This window comes from Hyla sarda, chromosome 4 (genome assembly GCF_029499605.1).
Source record: "Hyla sarda isolate aHylSar1 chromosome 4, aHylSar1.hap1, whole genome shotgun sequence".
Classification (NCBI taxonomy): domain Eukaryota; kingdom Metazoa; phylum Chordata; class Amphibia; order Anura; family Hylidae; genus Hyla; species Hyla sarda.
This window is the reverse complement of record NC_079192.1, coordinates 199,804,626-199,828,700: the sequence shown is the minus strand read 5'-3', so window position 1 is coordinate 199,828,700 and position 24,075 is coordinate 199,804,626. Positions and strand designations below refer to the sequence as shown.

Genomic DNA, 24,075 nt, shown 5'->3' with positions numbered 1-24,075 from the left:
TTTTGTGAGGAATGGCAAAAAACAAATCCAACATATTTTTTTTTTCTATTTTTAAGGACATGTTAAAAAAAAATTGTTATGTGAATTTCGGCACAAAATAGACATGATTTTGACTTTTAATCCACATCCCATTTTTATTGATGGAAATCAGTGCATAGATTTTTTTTCCTGCAATGGATTTCCAATCTACACCACTAAAACAAAATAAGTGGCATCTCATGTTAAACCGAGCAAAATGAATTGCATACAAAGTAAAAATCTTTGGCAGAAATATGAGGTTATGCCTCATGTTTCTGCAGTGTGTGTATAAGGGCTTTCTGATAAAGGTAATGTGAGAATTTTTATATTTTATAACTTTTAAGTTTCTTTTTGTTCCACATGGGGAAATGGAAACTGTATTCCTTTGAGTCTCTAAATATTCCAAAGCATTATTGTTGGTAAGAGTACAGGCCCTTGTTTAAATGGGCACTGTCAGATTCTAAAACTTTTTATATGTTTTACATCTTGGCAAAACATTAACCTTTCTAATATACTTAATAAGAATGTTTTATTTCCTTTTAACAAAAATCATGGCTTTTTTATGGGTCCCCATACCATCCAGAACATAACACTGTCCAACTGCAACATCATCTTTGTCCAAGCCGAAGCACAGGTTGGGACAAAGTCCAGTAAGTGAGGGTGGGACTAGCACCCCTCTGTGCTCTCTTCTGTCCTATCAGAATGCAGCATGAATACAGAGAGGAGGTGGTTACAGTACAGTTTGCAGTGATTGGATGAAGAGACCAGCACTGCACAGCAGACTCAGGGAGGATAATGAGTCAAACAGAGTGAGGACACACTCACTCCAAAGCACACAATGGAAAACCAAGTGGGCAAGAGATAGAAGGTATTTATGAGTATCTAAGAGGGAAATAAAAGTGTTAAAGTTATACAGACATGATCAAGATTAGGTGCTGAGTAACATATAACTTTTTATGGGATATGGGACAGGTACGTTTTGAGGTCTCTTTCACACAAGTGTTTACTCTTAGTATTATGTATTTTTTGTGGTCTGTAATAAGGAGCTAATGTTAATCTATGAGGCTTTTCAGCGGTATATTTAAATAAAAGGCAACATGTGCTACCTTCATCAGTTTTGCAGATAGTATAGTATAGTAAGTGATTAAAATAAGGATGTAATTATATTTGATCCACATTGTTTCTGTATTTCATCAGTATTTTCATTCCTGTTATCAAGAATTGAATAAAATTTTCTGTCTAGAAGACAGGTTATTTGCTGTACAAAATATTGATGCAAAACTGACATGGGCACTGCCACTTAAAAAAAAACTGTACTCTTCTCTCCCCACTCGCCCTAGTGATTAGTTGGGGTCTGAACACTCAAAAACTTTTGACATGCTACTACAATATGTCCAAAAAATGTTTGAAGTGACAACTATACTTGAAGCAATACTAATGACATACTGATGGTACTTTATCTTTATAATACATCAGCATTTTGGACCCACATTGTAGACATATTCCACTAAGCTATGTGAAACCGGCCTAAAAAAAGTCAGCCAAACCTGCAGATTTTATTGGCCAACTATCTAATGTTTATGGGGGCTTCCCGACTCTCCCCTGAAAGATGATGACAGAGTGTTTTTGAGGAAATGGGGAGGAATACCGGTAGTTGTTGCCTGTCAGTGGTCAACCGACAGCTATTGACAATGACAGGCAAGGAACTGGCCATGAGCACCCTACAGTGACAGATATGTCTATAACTAGTCATTAAGACATTAAAGAGTATCATTTTACAAATTGCTCCCATTGCCACCCTTCTCAACCACATGCATTTTCTCATACGATATCTTATAACACCCTTTACCTATTGAAACCAATGGAAGAAATATATATAATATATAATAATATCAGCTTATAACATACTGAAGACATTCACTGTGAACAATAGCACATTCAGGTGGGTGTGGTAATCATTTTCGTCACATGCACAGCAAATGTAGTCATTGTCATAAATACACCAGATGAGTTACATTGCATTAACTACATTATCAAGTAATAACATAAACAATAAGAAACAGTAGCAGTTCATTTTATTTCAATATGAAATACTTAATAAGCTTTGACATATTACAATTCACAGGAGAACTGATCCCCTGAACTTTAGAGTGATAAAGTTATGAATGACAGTATTCAGCAATGCATATCCTTCAGCTTTGCAAAGATACTTCAGCCCCCCTCCCCCTTCCCCTCCTCTAGCCTGTTCAACTCTCATTTTTAATATACATATATATATATATATATATATATATATATATATATATATTCTATTAAACATGGGCAGGAACCTATTTTGTGTTTTCTCACATATGTGTTGTATTGTCTATACCAGTGTCAGCACTTAAGAACAAATAGATAACAAACAACCTCGTTCAACCGGATGTAATCTATTTTATTTTTAAAGAAAGTAAAATAATATGAAAACAATAAAAGCAGTTCTTTACACTAGCAGTAAATAAATTTATACAACCAATCAGTCTGTATAATATGATGAAATAAATCTACATCTTTTTTTTATTATTCTGGTGTCTTCGAATTATACATACAAACAACAATTACAGGAACTTGTTCACAATGCATTGAGGCCTGAGGAATGAGCTAGCTTTACATCCACATTGGCAATATTGGTATATTAACACTGATTGCCTGGGACCAATAGAACATCCTAAAAGAGGCCCAAATCCCGAATGGATGATCTGTCTACAAGTTAAATGCATCAAACAACTCCAGCCAGCTAGAGGAAAACACTGGCAGTTTGTTCACGTTGTTAGACAAAAAGCATTGCAGTCTAAGTCTTAGTTTCCAGAGCCATCGTCTCCATATAGTTTTGTGGTCCTTCATGCTTTTTATACAGGTGCTATGTGGCGATAAAAGTCTCCAACATTTACAATATAGAAGTTTTTTTTTAATGATTTTATTATTTAGTTTTTTATAATTTTTTGCAATGTTCATAACTTTCTTCACAGCACTAGAAACCCTTGTCAACAGGGCTTTGAAGTTTAAATGGCTTATTCACAAATGGAATCCAAATTCAGTGGTCAAGAATGCGTAGATGCCATAGTGAGTTCCTTTAAAGTTTGCTAACACTACATTGTGTGAGCATTTAAATAACTTTCTTTCCATAGATTAAAGGGGGGTCATCAGTTTGCAAAAAAATGCAAAATAGAGATGAAGTCTTAAGGGGGGTGCAGGAGGAAAGGTTTAAAGTCTAACCCATGGCAGTGACCATACTGGAAGGATGATGAGGTCCAAAAGAGAGGCCGGACGATGGGTGCATTGGTGTTGGTGTGGTCAGCATGTGACTGGGGTGGCTAAAAGGTGAAATGTGGCTAAGCGTAGACATATGTCTGGAGAGAGCAGCGGGGCTAAATGAGCTACCCTTCGTGTAGTCCTCAAGACCATCGTGGATCTTTTTACTCTTCTTCGATTTGCTAGACATTTTTCTGTTTCTGGTCTGGATTCCTTCCTTCTTCATAGTCAAAGGTCTGTTAATCTAAACAAAAAATTATTATTTGTTTTTGTTTCCCTTTTCTTTTACAATGTGCAAGTAAGCAACAGGAAATAACATGGTAAATATGTTTTGATTTAAAAACAAAAACAACAAAAAAAACAAGACTCTTCAAAGAACATTCCAAAATTAAAAGTACGGTAATAAAAAGTTATAAAAGTAATTCACTCTATAGTCAGCTCCAAGGAAGGCTGTCAGCTGTGAGCTATTAGGGCCCATTTGGGGAGATATTAAAAAACTGGCTAATTCTGAGGAAGTACAACTAGACACTTTAAGATTGCATTATGTTTTTAACAGTAGCTCAGGTTGTTTGAAAATCTGGCCCAGTTTACATTGTCAACTAAGTCTGTACCACCTATAGGCTGACTTAGAATATTATCAATTTTAACATCCCCTTAAAAAAGGGCATTGTGCAAAGTAAAAAAAAAATGTTTAAACAAGCTGAAATGTGTCTCTAATAACATGTGCCGCATTTTAGCAGAATTTGGAACAGAATACGCAAAATCCTTTGAATATCCCCCCCCCCCTCCCCCGTATTATGTATGAGCCTTAACTCATAAGATACATGTAAGCCTTTGAGATTATATGTCTCTATAGCATTATACATCTATTCAGTTCTTTAATTCTGATACTTCAGTAGTTCTGTCAAACCAGATAATGTTGTTATCGCTACTCATATTGTTTTTGTTGCTAATATTATTATTATTATTATTATTATTATTCTCTCTGCATAACTAGGCATCTGTAGAATTTTGGACTGAGACAACGTATTTAGATATGTTACATAAATGTGTGTTAAATATCATGTGCTGTTCCTCTCTGTAACATTGTAATGCTTTTATAGGTGACCTGAGATTCCTAAACTGCACATCCAGCATTTTACAGTTTTGTGCTCTGAACCAGAATTAACACAAAAAGCTGACATACTTCTGGATTGGGGCTAACTTACTGACAGCTGTCTGTTCCAACCAGAAATCTCTCAACTTGAAACATGGCAGCTTCTACATGCTGCTCTATACAGAATAGATTGATGGCATTAGTCTGGTGCCATTCACCTAACAATTAACAAATACTTGCCAAATTGTCAGTACACTCTATAAAGGATGACCGTACTGTGAGGAGGTCATCCAATAAAACAGTGGTGTGTGGCTTCAGGAGCCGGGAATTGTTCCTGATCCTTACAGGGTCTACATGACATCAAGCCCCCATTATCTTCCTAATTAGCTACGCATGGTGTCAGAGGTGGTCGTCACTTTTATGGCTCTTGTAAGCAGCATCTGTCAGAGCAGGTTATATGGAGCAATGAATGGGGATTTCTCTTTAGCATTGCTTTTAAACAAAAAAGATAAGGCTCAGTAAAAATCACTGGGACCTGACAGGTGTTGGAATATGCAATATTCTGTACTGGAAATATATGGCAGATTGCCAAACTTTCCGGATTATCAAGTGCCGCATTAAAGGAATTTAGTATTAAAAAAAAACTTTATTACTCCAAGTATACTGTGCTACATGGTACTGGTTACATGGTATTTCCTAAATATTACAAAATTATTGTTTTTTTAACTTCACAGTTACAGTGAGGGCAGCATGAACTTTTACATTAATAAACTTTTCAATAACTGGTGGGGGTGTCACTGAAAACAGGGTGTTTTATTTATTCTATTGCATTCAAATGGATATACAAAGTGGCAACTTATTTATTTGGATTGTGAATGCCTATGTCACCTGGTGACTAACATGATGTGTGTATTATGTCAGTATTTGTGACACCTTTAAGGTAAATGCACACTATACGGATTTCCACAGAAAATATCCAGTTTATTACATTATCAGCGGGATAATCCGGACAAAAATGTGCGCTATGCCAATTTATAGTGTAAATTTGTCATGGATTTTCACCATTGAAAACAAAGCAAATCTAGTGTGCATTTTGCCCTTCCTGTCAGTCTGGTTTACATCGTCTCCTTTAACCCAGCACTATTTTATTATGTTGTATATACACATATTTTGTACTGTCCAGTGAGAGTAAAGATTGCATGATATTTATTGGATAGTTTTCTTTTTGTTTAATGCGAATATTAATAAAGTTGAGAAATAATTAACTAATCATGTAAACAAAAACAAAAACAAAAAAAAAATATATATATATATATATATATATATATATTATTATTATTATTATTATTATTTATACATTTTTTTAAATGATGTTTATTTCCAGCCTGAGCGCTTTACATTATTGGATTCGGTAGCTTATTGGGTGTTGGGCTCAATGTAAAGAAAAAAAATCTTTATATATTATGACTGCCTTATTCATGTGGTCATCTTTTTTGTTTATCATTGCATAAATACATCTTTGTTCCCATAGTATAGGCGTTGTTCCCTGTATTGATCATTAAAATGTAATAATATACTTAATATTAATTTAATGAAGATAATCTATACAAAAAGCAATATCTTTTTCTAAGTGTATGTAACCAGCCATCTAAAAAATGCTTTGATGTAATGACAGTTCTAGGTCTAGCTTTAGGTAATTGTATAAAAAATATAAAGTTATTATACTTGTTGCAAATCAGTTTTTTGAAGTGAAGTGATAATTTTTTTTCTGACATTTTTGTTATACTAAAATAAACCTGTGTATTTTTAATTGTCTGTCACTGATTCCAATATACCTCCATAATGTATATGTTTTTTGTGGTTTCCTGTTGTTTTGAAAAAGTTGTGCAGCCTACATTTTCTTATACTGTCAAAAAAAGGTGTTCAGACATAACTTGCTGCTAGACATTTAAAGAATGCCATTGTTCAGTCACACATCTGCCCTACAGAAGCCTATGGGTACTTTATAGCATATGTCTGGAAATTGTATTGAAAATATAGCATGAACAGGGTCTGAAAAACATACTGCAGCAACCAACAGTTATGATGCTGGCACTATGTAGTTAGTGCCCACCCGGTAACATACAGCACAGGGATGATGCAGGTACTGAAGCTATGCATGCATCATCCGCCGCTGGTGTCAGCTGTATATTACAGCTAACACCCTACGACAATGACCAAGATTGAAGATAACTCTGACCCAGCTATTTAATCCATTTAATTCCACAGTAAATAGCATACTTTGCATCTAAGTGGTTAGAAACAAGTATAGGACTCCCTCCGTCACCCCATTAGCATCTCGCAATGTGATAGTGGGGTGCTGATAGGCTGCCAGTGGCCTATTAAAGGCCCCTATCCCGACTATCTATGTATACCCTCCCAGAAGTGTTATTTAGCCCTCACACTATACGTAAACATATTATTTATGCCACACAGTGAAGGCAGTAAAAGCAAAACCCAAAAACAAATGATAAAATGGCTAGGGGTGGTTGTTAATGCTATCAAAAAAATGGATAAAAGTTTTTTTTAAACTGTATGTCCCTTCTAAACATAGATGGGAAAAATAAAGAGTTACCACTCTCAAAACATAGATATCAAGAAGAAAAAACGTGGGGGGGGGGGAATTAAATGTTTCCTTGAGGTCTTAAATAGTTGTGTCCAAAAGGGGTTCACTTACAAAAATGGTGACTACTATTACATAGTAGTAATGTAAGGACATAGTCAGCTTTTAGACTTTACAATACTATAGATATATTGTAGTAGTACCCTTATTATTATTTTCCATAACCTTGCCGTAGTAGTGTATTAGTAAATATTTTCTGTTTATGTGCCGGTATGTCTAAGTCAAAGTGTTTGTTTATACCGAAATGTTCATTTTTGCTCAATTTTTGTAAATTACAGTACATGGGTCTTTAAAAAGATGACACCACTAGCTGCTTGGCCAGACTGTAAATAAATGCATGGATTACAACATGAGCAATCATATTGTCAGGGGATGATGTCTTCATCGCTGGGTTTGTCATGAATTCTGAGGAATTAATTAATCTGTCAAAAAAATAACAAATGTGGTTTACAGGACTGCTAAATTCAACTTGCTAAACTAGTCAATACCTCTGTACAAATCATGGAAAGATTTCAGAATGCTCCTGCTCTGCTAAGAAGGGGTTAACAAGAAGCAGAATCTACTTTCAAACCCAAACGAGAAACTATTTGCCTGTAATAAATATCTACACCTTGGAAATATGAGACAAGTCTCCAAGTTTCATTTGCAGATGTGAAATGATGACCTATTTTACATTACAGTCTACAGCGCATATCAAAGGAAATATTTAATGAAATGAAAATAAAGCAAGCTTAATCTTGCTGAGGGCTCGTTGTTTTTCACACCACATGAAGACACCTAGGCAGTCTGACAGCCAAGTGTAAATATATTTGTCTAGTATTCTCTATTAACAAAAACTCTGGTTTTTGGAAGCCACATAATGTATAATGGGATGTCTGAAGGCAATTTATCTTTCGATTTCTGTATTTATTTTTGTATTTAGATTTGTCAAAATATTTAATTGTTTTGAAATTACACCCACACATATATATATCATTTTAGTTTTTACCGTTTTTAGTAAAATTACAAAGTAAAAAATAAACGCTTTTCTTAAAATTCTTCCAAACTAAACGGCTTTTAAATTGGTTTAAATTTAAACATAATTTAGGCAACAAAAAGATATATATATGTGTGTACATATTTATAAATATATATCACATATGTATTTATTAAGTCAACTGCATCCACCCAGACATTAACCTAATGAGAATTCTACATTTTGTTAATTATATCATCCATTATTAGAAGAATGAAGTGTGAAAATATTGATTCTTATCTGAGTAATGTTTAAGTATATCCAAGTTGTTTTATAACCTATTTATAAATGCAAGTTTCATGTATAAATTAATGTGAAAATGAAATCTCAGTCTGACTCTTATCTTTTCAGGTCATTGGCATTCAGTTTTTAGAAACAATGCCACATTGCTTTAAACAAATCATAAAGAAATTATAATTAATATTCAATAAAAGTTTTTTGTAAAGGAAAACAAATGCTGCTTTAACTATAGAACTTTATAGAATGAGACTCAATTTTCTCTTTTTAGTTAGCAGTCTGGTAGTGAAGGCGTTAAAGGGGACCTGTCAGGTTCTCCCCCCTTAACCGCCATCACGCCTTATTTATTACAGTACCTGACGTTTCCAAACATGCCCTGTATGCTACTTCAGATGCAACAAGATCGGTAAAATCAATTCTTCAAAGAGCACATTGACAATATCAGAAAGAGTCAGACAGCCCCGACCCCACCATGCTTGACTGACATCCCCCAATGTACTGTACGTCACAAAGAGCCAGTGGCCGGTGGAATGTCAACTAAGCCCGGAGTTCTTTATTCTTTCTGATAGAGATGACTCTTTACTGGAAAATACCATACACTACGCACCATTCTAAAAAATGCACTAAAAGAATATACTAGAAATGTTTGGCAATATTGTTTAGTACTGTAATAAAGCATGATGGGAGGTTAGGGTGCAAATAGCTTGAAAGGTTCCCTTTAAAACCTGATGGGAACCTTCACAGGATTTATCTATTAACACTCTCCATACTGAATCACTAAATTTAGTAGGACATTGGTAATTCTCACTTATGTCACTTAGACTTGGTTTACACTGCTTTTATGTTTACGTCTGATGTATATGTTTTATTCTCTTAAAATGGATAAAAACGTACGGTATGTATTAAATGGATACTAAAAACTGATTCTGCTAAATACCGTACAGAAGAATGCATTTCCCATTGACTTTTATTATATAAAAAAAAATTATTTGCTGGACACAATAGCACAGATTATGACACTATTCTATACAGCAAAACAAAAACATAATAAAACAAAAACTAATGACACATAGACACAAAATGTAGTTTGTACCTACAGCCTTAGAAAAACAGAGCTGCAAGGAGAGTTAACCAGTTAAAGATTTTAAGGAAAACACCCATTGAGGGATTTACAGAATTAGTACTGGATCAAGTTATATAACCCAGACTACAAATAAGCCTCATCAATACAGTAGTGTGTTACTAAAAGGGAGAGCCAAAACAGAGGACAATATGATGTTGTTAGGTTTGTTGTGACTGTTCACTATGTACAGTATTGCAGTGACAGCAGTCATTATTAACTGGTTAAAGTACTTTTTTTCAGAATTTCAAGACAAATTTTTTTTTTAAAGGGAACAGGGCATTTCCTTAACTAGTATAGACTTACATTGTGCAGCTTGAAGTACAGCCCACAGGCATTACACACTGGGTCACCATTGGCATTCCTTCTCCACAGCGTAGTGGTGGTAGTTTGACAGTTTGCACAAGATGTACCTGCTCTCCTAGCTGCAGACTGAAAGAAGACAATGTGATCACTGTTACCGCCTGAATACAATAGGTGATAGATGCATCAATGCACAAACAAAACTGGTGTACAGTAGGAAACAAATAAAGTGTTAGTAAGAAAAAAAGGGGTTAAGGTCATTAACATGCATGCTCTACGTTATCTCATGTGGTGCTGCTTTAGTTATTGATATTCCTTTAAATCTGCAGTAATTCAGATCAGTATTTATAAGCGATGACATAAAGCCATTCAGATAGGCTGCAGTTTTCCTACTCCTTCCTGCTGTGTAACTTATTTAATGCTTTACTTAGAGGAAATTGTTACTCAGGAGTTATCTAAGGAGTTCAGATTTCCGGCAGATACTTCCTGGGAAGTTAAATTCGCATATAAGTAGGGAGTGGAGATGGGGACAGCTGCCAAAAAATCAAAGCTTTGCAAATTCCCTCCTTTATTAAAGTCTTGATTTTTGGTGACTTAAAGTTGAAGAAAAGACAAATAGATCAATAGATAATAGATTTTTATATATTTTTTTTTATTTATTTGTATTTTTTATACAATTTTAGAATTAATATTACCACGTTAATTGGATTACTGATAGTATAAGCGCTGCATTATGAGTACGACAGGTGTGTATTGTGTCACAAAACAAGGCAAATTCTATAAGCACACCGGCTTCCATTGTATGTCTCTATTTTATGCCATTAGATAATGTTTACTTAAAAGGTCTCATTCTAATGTGATCTGCAAAGGGATCACTACCGCATTAGTAATTTAATTACAGGGAGTCATTGTTGTCTAATGAGGATAGTTAAAGCCATAAGATCTTTTGGTATGTGTAAATAGCTCTGCGTGCATGACGCCAAATATGTGTGAGAGCTAGAACCCAAGCAGATGGCAATAAAAATGGGTAATGTGGGACCAAGAGTGTCTAATCTTCCTTACTTGAAAACAGTTCTTCTGGCCACTATAACAAGTCTTTTGGTGGAGATGCCAATATCCTGCTGAAAGCTTCCCTTTCTGAGCTGAGGAGATTAGAGAAAGAAGAGAGTTGGTGTTTGCATGTTGGTTTCTCACTTACCAGCCTTCTTTTAGGTTTAATGAGGGGTCGGTTCTGGCCATTCATTTTGTGATAGAGTCCACATGCATTACAAAGATAATGCCCGGTGCCATCTCGCCTCCACAGAGGGGTTGAGGTTGCCCCACAGTTTACACACTCCCTGCCTTCTGAAAACAAGATTACAAATGGTTGATCTCTGAGCAATATAAGTGCTGGAGCAATTCACTACTAACATAGCCATCAATCAATAAATAAGTAAGTAAATAAATAAATAAATTCTAACAATACATCTTAAAAAATCCTAATGTAATAAAAAAAAAAAAAAAGGAGCAACTGTATATATGCTTGCAATGTTAAGTAGTGTGTTCTAGACCATCATAACATTTAGAAATGACATTGATTATACATATTATAAAATAATGACGTTGCCAGATTCTAGTAATCTTTCTTACCCACTTATGGCAGATTATTGGTCCCAAATACACCAGTGCATCAAAATACATAAACAGATAAATATGTAGGAAGCAATGGCAATAAGTTAAGACAGGAAATGAATGAAATTGAGACTAGTGGCAAATAGATAGTACATATTCAAAATGAAACCATTATTTCATGGTATATTCCAAAGGGATCATTGAGTTTACGTAAACTCTGTGACAACAGATCATGGCCTACTTTAATTTGTGTTGTGTAATGAAACAGCGTTGTCAAAATACCATAGTTATATTTTCCCCTTTTCCTGTGTAAGTTGTAATGTATGGCATACATTATATTCTATATGTTATTTACAACTACTGCCAGTAAATTAGTAGTGTATACAATGGGCGAGGGGATCTAGAGGTTTAAGGGGATTACAATGAAAGTCTTAGTCAAGAAGACTTTTTAGCAGATATTCCAGGTTTTTCAACAGGAATCTTACAACCTGTCTGTTATTGTAGCTATGTGAAATGAGAAGGAGTAGGCCTGCTTAACCTTATGCGGCGCTTTACACTGCTATGTATTTATTAAGTAAACTAGGTTAAAAAAGCACATGATCATAAAGTTAAACCTATCTGGCCCACTAGTTTTCCTCACTTATTTAGCACACTGTACCGGCTGCATTACAGATACATGAGGTAACCTACAATTATTTCTCCAAGCTCAACTGTGATACATAGTCATGGCCTGACATATATCTGCTTATCCTGGACTACAGAATTTCATTATTAGGGACTGTAGTATTTTGACCTGGTGTATATAGTACTATGCACCCAAAAAATTATATTTTGCCACCATCCTCAGATATATGTCTTGGGATTATTTGTTATATATATTCCAGCCTTTAGCAATCCTTCATAATAGATAATGTAAAATGTTACTTCCTGTCACGAGTACTAATACACATTACCTACAGAAGACTCTCATACTTGTGTGACAGGATCTTATAATTGACATCGTCAGTATAAGCAGGCAGCTAGAACCAATGCTGTGTTCCTATAACTAATAAACAAGTAGACATAGGTGCAAGCTTGCGCTTAGAGGTTATGTGGGCACCTGCTTTTCTTGTAACTAGTTATTTTTAACTAGTTATTTTTATTTTTGAGTCAACAATCTGGTGCGTGTGTCTACTTATAAATGTGGTGCTTCTAAATATGCGCCTTACTGCTCAACCACAAATGCAAAAGGAAAAACCTAGAGCACAAGTTTGCTAGGAGACAAAATAAAGGCGCAATAAGACAAATACATATACCCCGAAATGTATCTAGTCACCAGTGTGTACCAGTGGGTATGACTAAGGCTACATACTGTGGCCGAAACGCGTTACCTGTTCTCTATGTTGGCTGATTGCTGAATAAGAAGAGACTGCGCTAGACTTTGTTTGCTTCTTGTTCATAGTCACCAGTGTGGTATGTTTGCATATATGAAGACTTGACTAAATGTACTAAAACACTTTGAAGGTATTTTTTTTGTAAAAGTCTAGTTTTCTCGTCTAACTGCACTTTTACACTGTAACCTATACAAAACACTCTATTTATTCCTCTATTCACAAGTACTGCTTCAGCCATGGCCAGTGGTGGACTAAGGCATGGTTCACACTGTGTTTTGTGTTTGCATGTAACCAGCACGTTTTTATACCCCTAAAAAGGATACAAATGTATACATAACTGTAAGCATTGATTTCTTTGGTGCAACACAAACAGAATGTTTCCATTTGTCCGCATTTTACTGGTTTCTGTTTCAAAGTAGTTTTTTTTTACTGTATAGTATAGAGTAGTCTGCGCTATTGTGTCCAGCAAAAAAAAATGGATAGGTTGCTTTTCAAATTTAAATCATTTTTTGGTACATGTTTACCACATACATTTTTATCCTTTTTAAGAGTATATATAGATATATATATATATATATATATATATACACAAACACATTAATTGTAAACATAAATACAGTGTGACTCTAGCCTAAGTGTGCTCTTAACTTCCTAGTTCGAAATAATGACATTACCAAACACATGTATTGCCATTTGTTTGTAAATGCTTAATAATTGAGATTACTTCATAATCCATGACCTTAAGTGATCTCAAGTTATCCTTACACATCAGACAGCCAGAGTATCTTTCCAGCTCTCTCTCCCTCCATACACATGCACATTTAGCTTTGTTGAGCATGCACTTGTTCAGAATTGGGAAAGGGCAGTAACTCACTGCCAGACCTCGCTGACGTCAACTTATCTACCCTTAAATCAAAAGGATTGAATAGAGTCAAATCCAAGTGATCAAAACCCATTCTCTTCCTCTCTAGCATTGGAGAATAAATGGGAGGCCCCCATACACTTTAGATGGTCACCTGGTCCCACCGAAATTGGTGTTTCAGCCAACATTAATCTAATGTGTGTGGTTAGCAAATAAGTGCCCCCAGCATCCTGGCTGCCACCAATGACAGCACCATTAACATCATTTAATGTTAAACACTCATCATTGGAGAGAACTGGTCATCTATGCTCAGTCTCATTGTTATTAGCAACAAGATATGGGTTGCTCCTTAATAACAGACTACATACATTCAGTTATTTAAGGGGTACTCCAGTGGAAAAAAATGTTTTAAATGCACTGGTTACAGAAAGTTAAACAGATTTGTAAATACTTCTACTTAAAATGTTTAATCCTTCCAGTACTTTTCAGCTGCTGTATGCACGACAGGAAGTTCTTTTCTTTTTTTAATTTCTTTTCTGTCTAACCACAGTGCTCTCTACTGACACCTCTGTCCATTTCAGGAACTGTCCAGAGCAGGAGAAAATCCCCATAGCAAACCTCTCCTGCTCTGGACAGTTCCTGACATGGACAGAGGTGTCAGCAGAGAGTACTGTGGTCAGACAGAAATTCAAAAAGAAAAGAACTTCCTGTGGTGCATACAGCAGCTGATAAGTACTGGAAGGATTAAAAATGTTAAATAGAAGTATTTACAAATCTGTTTAACTTTCTAGCACCAGTTGATTTAAGAGAAAATTCCACTGGCCACTGGAGTACCTCTTTAAATGCTTCAATGGGACACTGCGATCTATTTGTTAGGACAAATTGAAGGCGGCAACAAGCATTATAAGAACGTTGTCTAAGGGAACATTCACATGCTGCATATTTTCTGCAAATTATCTGCAGCAGATTTAAAACTGATTTTAAATACATTTGTTTGCTTTGGTGGAGAAACACTACACATTTTCTGCAACTAATCTGCAACAGATCTGCAGCATATCCACAGCCGACCATGACAATGGAGCTATCCCAACTCTTCTCTGATGGGTTTCAACGTGCCTGATCTTTTGCTTCCTCAGTAGATAACCCCCACGAGAAGTGTCTGGCAGCTTCTTATTCCTATCCTCCCAATAAGAACACATGTACAATGAGGGTGCAAGTATATCGGGGGACCAGGTGGTAAAGTTGTAAGCCACAGTTATTTAATAGGTATGGCCACTTAGAAAAGTAATAGCTAGATGAAATGTACGCTGTCAAGGTCAATAACTAAGTTCTGCACTTCTTATGAGGGCAAAGGGATGCCCTTAAATAGTGATAGATGTAAACACACACTGCTCAGTCCACCCCAGACCAAGGTTTTTTGGCTTTACAAGGTTAGCACTGCAGACACCATTGGATAGCTTTTAGGGGTTTAAAATCAAACAGTAACCTTACTGGAACTGATGGTGGTTGCCAAACTTATACAATCCCCTTTTTGTTTCTCATGTGTCAAAGAGGTGGTCCCGAACTGTTCAAGTGCCACAACCTGGCATGCCTCCTTGTTTGCCTTCACCTTCCAACCCCTCCTTGGTTGTAAGCCAAGGATGGGTTGGGAGGTGGGGGTGAGTGGAGGGGCATGCCAGGCTGTGGCACTTAAGTAGCTTGGCCCCACCTCTTTGACAACTGGCAGGACTAAACAAAAGAGGTTTTAAAAATGTGGCAACCACCATCAGTTCCAGGAATGTATAGTTTACTTTAATACCCTAACAGCTATCCAGTGGGGTCAGCAGCCCATATCGGCAAATACAACTGACTGATTCCCTTTAGGCTAGGCTCATATTTAGTTTTATACATATACTGAGGACATTATTAAAATTGGCACAAAGGTTGAGAAAAATTGTATGTGTGATGCTTCTGAACTGAATTCACATAAAGAAATGATATGCCATACCATCTATAAACACCCAGTAAAATAAGTTTTGGAGATGCTTGGATAAAAAACAGGGCGTGGCAGAACGGGGTTGAGATTTTACTCATAAATTTATTAATTTTTTGTAATGAGCATGTAATTGGTCCCATTAGGGTTTGGTTGCACAAAAATGTCTGTTTGATCTCTGTTAGTCTAATAGAAGGCATGCTTCAATGTATTAGTGAGGCCTATAATAGCGAAGTGAGAAAACCTTAATCATATTCATATATTCATAGTCTCAACCCACTTTTCTGCTTAAATGATATAATGGAGCATTTAGAATAATGTATTTTATGGGATTTACACTGTGTTTGCTATCATTATGTATACGCAAACCTCATAATAGCTGCAGAGTCTTCTCGAAAAAGTAAATGTCAAGATGCCCATATTGGGCCTTATACTTCAACACAATTTAGTTGGAATTCAATCGCTTCTGTCATCATCTGCTTATACTAACAGGTCACATTGAATCTCAAAGTGCTCTACCAATTTATATAGTAAGTGGCACAATTGGGCATAATGTTTCTTTTTGTATTTGGCCATATATGTGAGATAAAAGTCGACCTAATGGATCGTTTACCACCGTCGTTTGAAAACAAGACATGAAGAATTGTTCATGATGACCAATGGCAGACTGTCTGCCATGATGTGATTGGCCGGGTTGTAGATTTTTACCCATGGTTGGCTGATAACACAAGTGTATAGCGTGATCAGCCAAATATAGCCATTCACTTGCCACACTGTGTAAACTTACTGTGATATTCTTTAAGATCTGGTAGTTTAGTCTGGTGTTGTTGTTGTTGGGATCATTCAAACAATCCTTGTTGGCTGGTCAAAATCCTATGTGTATGGCTAGTTTAATACTTACAAATGTGCTGGTTTGTACAAGGATACAGCAAAAATGTAAAAGCTACTCGGCTGTATACAAAGAGTTCAGTCATATTTCTGTGGGAGGAGGGGGGTATTAAACTCAAGCCAAACATCATGATAAATTGTAGAACCTTTCGAAACTGACAGATTATTAGCAAGATGGTCTTGAATCTAAACAACTAGAAAAGACAGCATGCAATACTATACCTAATAGGTAATATTATATATATTTTTTTTTTTCAAAACTGGTGCAGCTTTATGTTTCGAAGACAGAGAAAAAATGGAAGGCCATGCCATTTATATAACGGACAGTTAAAGAAGGAAGAAAACATTTGAAAGGAAAGGTTAGTGTGAAAAAAAAACATGTCTGGTTCATGTGAGCAGCAGTTATACCTGACGGAAAGCACTGCAGAATCCATTAGCTACTTGGTACTGTTTACAAAAAGTCAAAGTTAACGCCTTCCTTTCTGGGGCACTGCAAACCCATCTGAGAAGAGATGTTGCTTATGGTACAACCATTATGCAGCCTGCCATTAGACCACTGGTAGAACATTAGGACATATTGGGGTCCAGTAATTGAAGGCTTAATGTAATATTTCCATAAAAGCCCATAGGATGTATATCTGAGGTTAAAATTTTGCTTCACTTCAACATATACAATAAGCAAGCTGCACGCAAAGTCATTTGGACATAGAGTCATACATCGTCTTTTCAAAGTCAAACCCAAATCAGGGAACATGAGAGGGCCTGTAATATCAAAGGGAACAGAGTCAGGCTGGGTTCACACGTAGTAATTTGGTCCTCATTTTGATCAGTATTTATAGCGAAAACTAAAATGGATAGCCAAATTGGTGATCTTTACCCTTTTCTGTGTTTTGGACCCAGAAAAAAAAAAAAAAATTATAAAAAAAACAGACCAAATACTACATGTAAACCCAGCCACATGGGCAAAGCCTTTTAGTTTATGTACAGTGTTTAAAAAAAATAATAATGGAAATTAAGCAAAACAGAAAACATGTGAGGTGATCAAATTTTAAATATGTATAATTAAACATTGAAAAAAATCTACAGAATATTATGGCAGTTAGGAATGAGGCTTAGGATAGAGATAATTCGCTTTTTTATGTCACCGTCATTTGGGAAAGATCATTTAAACATTTGAAGTGGATGGAGATTATTCCAATAGAATCCCTACATTCTGATAATGTGCTATGAGAATAGTGCGTGACGCTCCTTAATTCCAGTGCTACACATATTTATACACTGCAGAGATTCCTGAAACAAATGTATATCATTACAAACGGAAAATTGCGTGACTCTATGAGTCTGGGATAAATCAAAAAAAGGAGGTGGGATAGGGGAGAATGTTAACAGCCTTGGCTCACCTGCAGCTAGCGTTCTGTTTGCTTTCAATAAAGTTGTTTGTATTAACGTTTTGATATTGAACATTTTTATCTTGGCTTCTACGGTACCAATTTGTCACAGTTATATTTTCGTCAGTTTTCCTACATTCATATGATAATTTGCAGCAGACGTAGATATTGATATTTGGTACCTCTAGACTGTATATTTGGTAGGCCAATATGGTGTTTCTGTGGTAATACCAATAGAGTAACACATACCGGTTGCTCAATGGGCACATTTTCACCTCCTTTACTAAGGTTTGATTAGATTTTATCTGATTTTTCAAAAGTGAAAGCAACGTATTGCTGACTGTGCCTTCTTGTGGTAAATACCTGTGACATTTGCATATTAAACAGGAAAACCGTAGACGTTCTGCGTGTTTCAGCGAGTAATAACAATAATAACAGCAGAAAAGTGCACTAAAATGAAGGTAGCTGCCGAATAATTGACACAGCAGATTAAAAGCTATGGGTTACCTCGGGAAAAGATTATGTGCTATGAGTTTCCTCAGGAAAGGAATTATCAGTTCGGAATCAGACTATTTCAGTATACAAGCTTTGAACCTGTAAACAATTACTTCTCTGGCGCTGGAATGGAATGGGGTTTGTTTTATTGACTTTAGGGATCGCCACATTTATTCACAGTAACTTTACTGACTTTGTTAGTCATTTTTTTTTTTTTTTTTTTTTTGCTACTTGTACAAAAATGTTGTTTTAATTTTTTTTCAAATTTTCCTTATTTTATTGAAAAAAATATTTTTTCACATTTTCTTTATTTTATTGAAAAAAATATTTATGCGCTGTACTATGAGGGAATAGGCAATATTAGAGTATATTTGCAACACAGCTAGCCCACATAATGCAAAAATTATTTCTTTTTATATTGTCTCAAAGCATTTAAAAAAATAAAAAGCATGAATATAATAAATTTTGCCATGTTACTGTATAATATATAGTCTGTGTGTATAATATATAGTCTGGCTATTTAGAGGCCTGCTGAAAACTATGACTTCCTAAGCTGTCTGCTGGTAAGCAATGCAGCATTATCAGAGGTTACACTTTACGCTGGAATTTTGGTAAATAAAGGCCTATTTATACCAATATCTTCAAAATAAGCAAAGCATTTGCTGCATGACTAAATACACATAATGGGTTTCCAGAGGTCTCAATTTGCAAACAATGTGAATGAAAAATATCTATGCAAATCCTGTCATGTTATTTTGTGCAAATCCAGCTACCAGGATGCTTTGCTACCTTATCCTAACTGTACCCAAGAGATACAACTCATTGTCTGGAGGGGGGGGGGGGGGTCTTCATTTAACCCTTTCAAGCTGTTTGCATTGCTATATGGAACTTAATAGCGTCCGCAAGAAAGCATTGTTTCATAATCTCCACATTAAACTGGGGTTAATATTTTTTATCATTCTGTCTACATATACAAATGCCGTGTTTATTTTAATATGCTGCTTTATCCTCGAAAAACAAATAGTTTGAGTTACTGATAATAATTAAGTGGATATCGTATTGTAATAAATTTACTATTCTAGCTATGGTGAGATAGATAGATAGATAGATAGATAGATAGATAGATAGATAGATAGGATATAGATAAATAGATAGATAGGATATAGATAAATAAATAGATAGATAGATAGATAGATAGGATATAGATAGATAGATAGATAGATAGATAGATAGATAGAATATAGATAAATAGATAGATAGAATATAGATAAATAGATAGATAGGATATAGATAAATAGATAGATAGATAGATAGATAGATAGATAGATAGATAGATAGGAAATAGATAGATAGATAGATAGATAGGAAATAGATAGATAGATAGATAGGATATAGATAAATAGATAGATAGATGATAGATAGATAGATAGATAGATAGATAGATAGATAGATAGATAGATAGATAGGATATAGATAAATAAATAGATAGATAGATAGATAGGATATAGATAGATAGATAGATAGGTAGATAGGTAGATAGATATATACATAGGATATAGATAAATAAATAGATAGATAGGATATAGATAAATAGATAGATCAATAGATAGATACATAGGATATAGATAAATAGATAGATAGATGATATATAGATAGATAGATAGATAGATAGATAGATCGATAGATAGATAGGATATAGATAAATAAATAGGTAGATAGATAGATACATAAGATATAGATAAATAGATAGATCGATTGATAGATAGTATATAGATAGATAAATAAATAGATAGATAGATAGATAGGATATAGATAGATACATAGGATATAGTTAAATAGATAGATAGTAGAGGAATGATTTCACTACATATGTTTCTACCTGTTTGTAGCAGGACGATAGCAAATTGTCTAAGCTCAACTGCCCACATAGTTCCATTTAAACACATTTACGTAAGATCTATTGTATACATTGCCTCAACTCTCCTTCTTTGTATACGCTACAAGTGTATAACCCTGTGAATGGAAGGTAACAGGTCATTTTTCAAGGTGGGCTCCCAGCGACTCCCTTCCAAGTCTCAGCTGTTGAACAGTACACAACTTAAGAGGCCCTGTTTACTTTTAAAGTAGAAGCCCATATGCCATTGTTGGCCATTAGAATGCCGGCCATTCTTCTTAAGCAGCGTGTGACAAAATATTGATATCTGTCACCATAGCTTTGCTCTTATTCTTTGAAGAGAAGTAAATCTTTTGAAGGCACTAAGTGCATGGGAGACAACAAATCATGTAAACTGTGGCTTATAACAATGCCTTTCAAAGGACAAATAGGAAAGGGTTTATCATTAGGTGAAAGACGAAGTCCTGATTTCAGTTACTAAATAGCACATCCCTGCTCACTGTTATAGGGAAGATTGTGTGGACCTAATATAGAGCACATATTTAGTGCCCAGCTATTAGAGAGTCTGCTGAAACGTCATTTGTCCCCGTCCTTGACTGGCATCACGAACAATAAAGAATTTATTTAAAGGCTCAGATGGGACTGGCTTATATAACCTCATGTCAGTCATATTTGCTTCTATCTATTGTGCCTGTGCTGTGTACCAGAATACACAGAAACAGCACCCAGTACAGGCCTCATCCTAAAGCCTCCAGCTGCCAGTTTACCCTCCGCTGTTATGATGTGGGAGGCAGTTATAGAAGAACCCAGTTAATCTAAAGTCTGGTTCCTGCGCCCTACACACTTGAAAGAAACACAAGTACCACAACCACAAGGTTGTAACTGCTTCTTTTTCTAAAGTTTATGACTCATATATCTACATTTAGGTCCATATCATTTCTGAGGAGCACACAGTGGGCAATTATTATTATTATTATTTATTTATTTTTTTACTTTCCTCTCAATCTTGCTAAAAACAATGTTATATTTAAATATTTGAATTATTACAGTTGAGGGTTAATGTTCTATACCAGTGGTCTCCAACCTTTGGACCTCCAGATGTTGCAAAACTACAACTCCCAGCATGCCCGGACAGCCGTTGGCTGTCCGGGCATGCTGGGAGTTGTAGTTTTGCAACATCTGGAGGTACAAAGGTTGGAGACCACTGCTCTATAGTGTGACCAGACTGTCCGGGCATGCTGGGAGTTGTAGTTTTGCAACATCTGGAGGTACAAAGGTTGGAGACCACTGCTCTATAGTGTGACCAGGCTGTCCGGGCATGCTGGGAGTTGTAGTTTTGCAACATCTGGAGGTCCAAAGGTTGGAGACCACTGCTCTATAGTGTGACCAGGCTATCCGGGCATGCTGGGAGTTGTAGTTTTGCAACATCTGGAGGTCCAAAGGTTGGAGACCACTGCTCTATAGTGTGACTAGGCTGTCCGGGCATGCTGGGAGTTGCAGTTTTGCAACATCTGGAGGTCCGCAGGTTGAAGACCACTGTTCTATACCTTAAAACACCTCTCAACCTGAGCTTTGGGTTTACTAACCACACTTGGTGCTAACACAACAATGTGTGACCTATTTCCCTGTCTACTAGGCTCCACTATTTACATTGCAGACTACACTGGGCTGTATTGACACAATTAGTGATGTCTATCTCCCACACCAGAGATTGGGAATTAGCTGGATACTTAAGCATCACAATTATCCTACTGTAATGTGAACTGCGCACAGCAGCATCAGTTTCAGCTCTGCCATGAGAATTGTCTCAGGGTGGTAACTTGGGGCTCTCTAAAAGACTGCTTGGGCATGCTGGGACTTGCAGTTACACAGAACCAGAATGCAGCTACAAAAATACTATTTTATGTCCTTGATCCTACCATTATATCCCCCTGTACCCTTCATATAAAAACTATCTGCTGCCCTAATCCCAGGCTATGGGGGTGTCCTTGTGTACAGGGCAGCACATCCAGGTCCTCTGGGCAGCCTGGCCACATCCGGACCCTATTTAACTCCTTGGCGCTGGGTAAACAATGAAACTGTCGCGTGCAGCAGTCTGAAAATAATTGGATTAAGTCAAACGTATCAGCTAAATAGATCCAGTCCCAGCCCAGACAAGCAGAGCAAGTGTCACCCTGGAAAACCCCCTGATCACACAGCCTGACATATTTCCCAGGTCACACACATCTAGTGCTAGCCTTCTTGTGCCAGGGTGAGTCCTATACAAAACCGTGTCTACCTGAAAGAGCTGAGTGCCAGGGCATTGTCCTTCAAGTACTGTTTCCTAGAACTAATACGCCCCATGGCTGGGTAAAGTCAACCTCTGTTACACATAGGACTTTATTAAAGGGGTTATCCAGGAAAAAAAAAAAAAATTTTTATCTATCAACTGGCTCCGGAAAGATAAACAGATTTGTGAATTACTTCTATAAAAAAAAAAAATCTTAATCATTTCAGTACTTATGAGCTGCTGAAGTTGAGTTGTTTTTTTCTGTCTAAGTGCTCTCTGATGACATGTGTCTCGGGAACCAACCGGTTTAGAAGAAAATCCCCATAGCAAACCTCTTCTACTCTCTTCAGTTCCCGAAATAAGCAGAGATGTCAGCAGAGAGCACTGTTGTCAGACAGAAAAGAACAACTCAACTTCAGCAGCTGATATTATTTTTTAATAGAAGTCATTTACAAATTGTTTCATTTTCTGGAGCCAGTTGATATAAAAAAAAAAAACGTTTTTCCTGGAATACCCCTTTAAGGCCTGAGCAGTGTTTCCTTACTAGGACTAAAGAACACATAAACAACCCCAAGATAAGAGAAAATGGTAGTAAGTGACCATAATATCCAATGATACAGGTGATATTAGAACAGCCATCCTACCTGTACTTGAGCGTGTCTTTGGTCTAGATTTACATGGAAAGCTGGTTGGTGATCCCCCAATAAGGTTTGGTGGAAACAGTCCTGGACTGTATTCTTGGACATATGACTGGTAGTTGGAGATGGAGTGGTGGGCAGAAGATCCTGGCCCCCCTAAGGTTCTGGCATGAGCGGACTCCAGTTTCATGGACTCGCTGGACACATGGTATTTGATGCAATCTTTGTCCTCCTGACGATTAACTGAGGATCCAGTGTTAGATATTGAGGGGTCTGGGGACACATCTTTTGGTGGTGTTGGGGGGAAGGGGAAGAGATGGGGACTTGAATGTCCCGTAGCCAGGGATGAGGATGATGATGAAGCTGGAGGGTATACAGTAAGGGGTCCGGGAGGAGTTTGGGTCTTGGAGAAGGGCAGGTTCCATGGTGAAGCGGCATGGGGTCCTCCTATAGCCTTGCTGCTATGATCCAACCAGGGGTGTAGAAGAGGAGGGCGACATACCTGGCCTAAATAAATGCAATGAGAAGGTAAGATGACATGGAAACAAATATTTCTGCAAACATTCCTCCAAACATGCACTGACCCATCACAGGCATGTGCTGAACTCTATTCCACCACTTACTCCATTCTCCCTGTTATCCTTCACAGGAAACATTTCACAAGGATATGAAGAACTTTCCCACGAATTTAGGAATTTCAGAATTGTATCAAATAATTGAAATAAAGTATTATAAGCCTTTCCTTGTATTATGGTCGGGCCCTGATACAATAGGATATATACTGATCATAACCCGGTGGTGGATAAATCTAGGAATGTAACCTATCCATTTATCTCTAGATCTATTTATTACATATTCTATCATATGGTATAAAACAAATTAGCTCAGCGCTTTCTTTATGTGAAATGAGAAATGCCTGATTTATTAATAATATCATAGTAAT

At 36.3% G+C, this 24,075-nt stretch overlaps 1 protein-coding gene across 5 annotated transcripts in view; it reads right to left on the bottom strand.

Annotated features, from left to right (window-relative positions):
- Positions 1-2,431: 2,431 nt before the first annotated feature.
- Positions 2,432-24,075, bottom strand: part of GATA3 (GATA binding protein 3) — a 34,319-nt gene continuing 12,675 nt past the window's right edge. For 2 of the 5 annotated variants that reach the window (XM_056573262.1, XM_056573264.1), the window contains 4 exons: positions 23,139-23,639; positions 10,941-11,086; positions 9,746-9,871; positions 2,432-3,553 (listed from right to left, as the gene is read on the bottom strand). In XM_056573262.1, the coding sequence (XP_056429237.1) occupies positions 3,269-3,553; positions 9,746-9,871; positions 10,941-11,086; positions 23,139-23,639 (1,058 nt within the window). In that variant the 3' untranslated portion in view covers positions 2,432-3,268. Of the gene's footprint in view, positions 3,554-9,745; positions 9,872-10,804; positions 10,885-10,940; positions 11,087-23,138; positions 23,640-24,075 lie in introns of all 5 variants that reach the window. The other 3 variants (XM_056573265.1, XM_056573263.1, XM_056573266.1) reach the window with 3 other exon arrangements.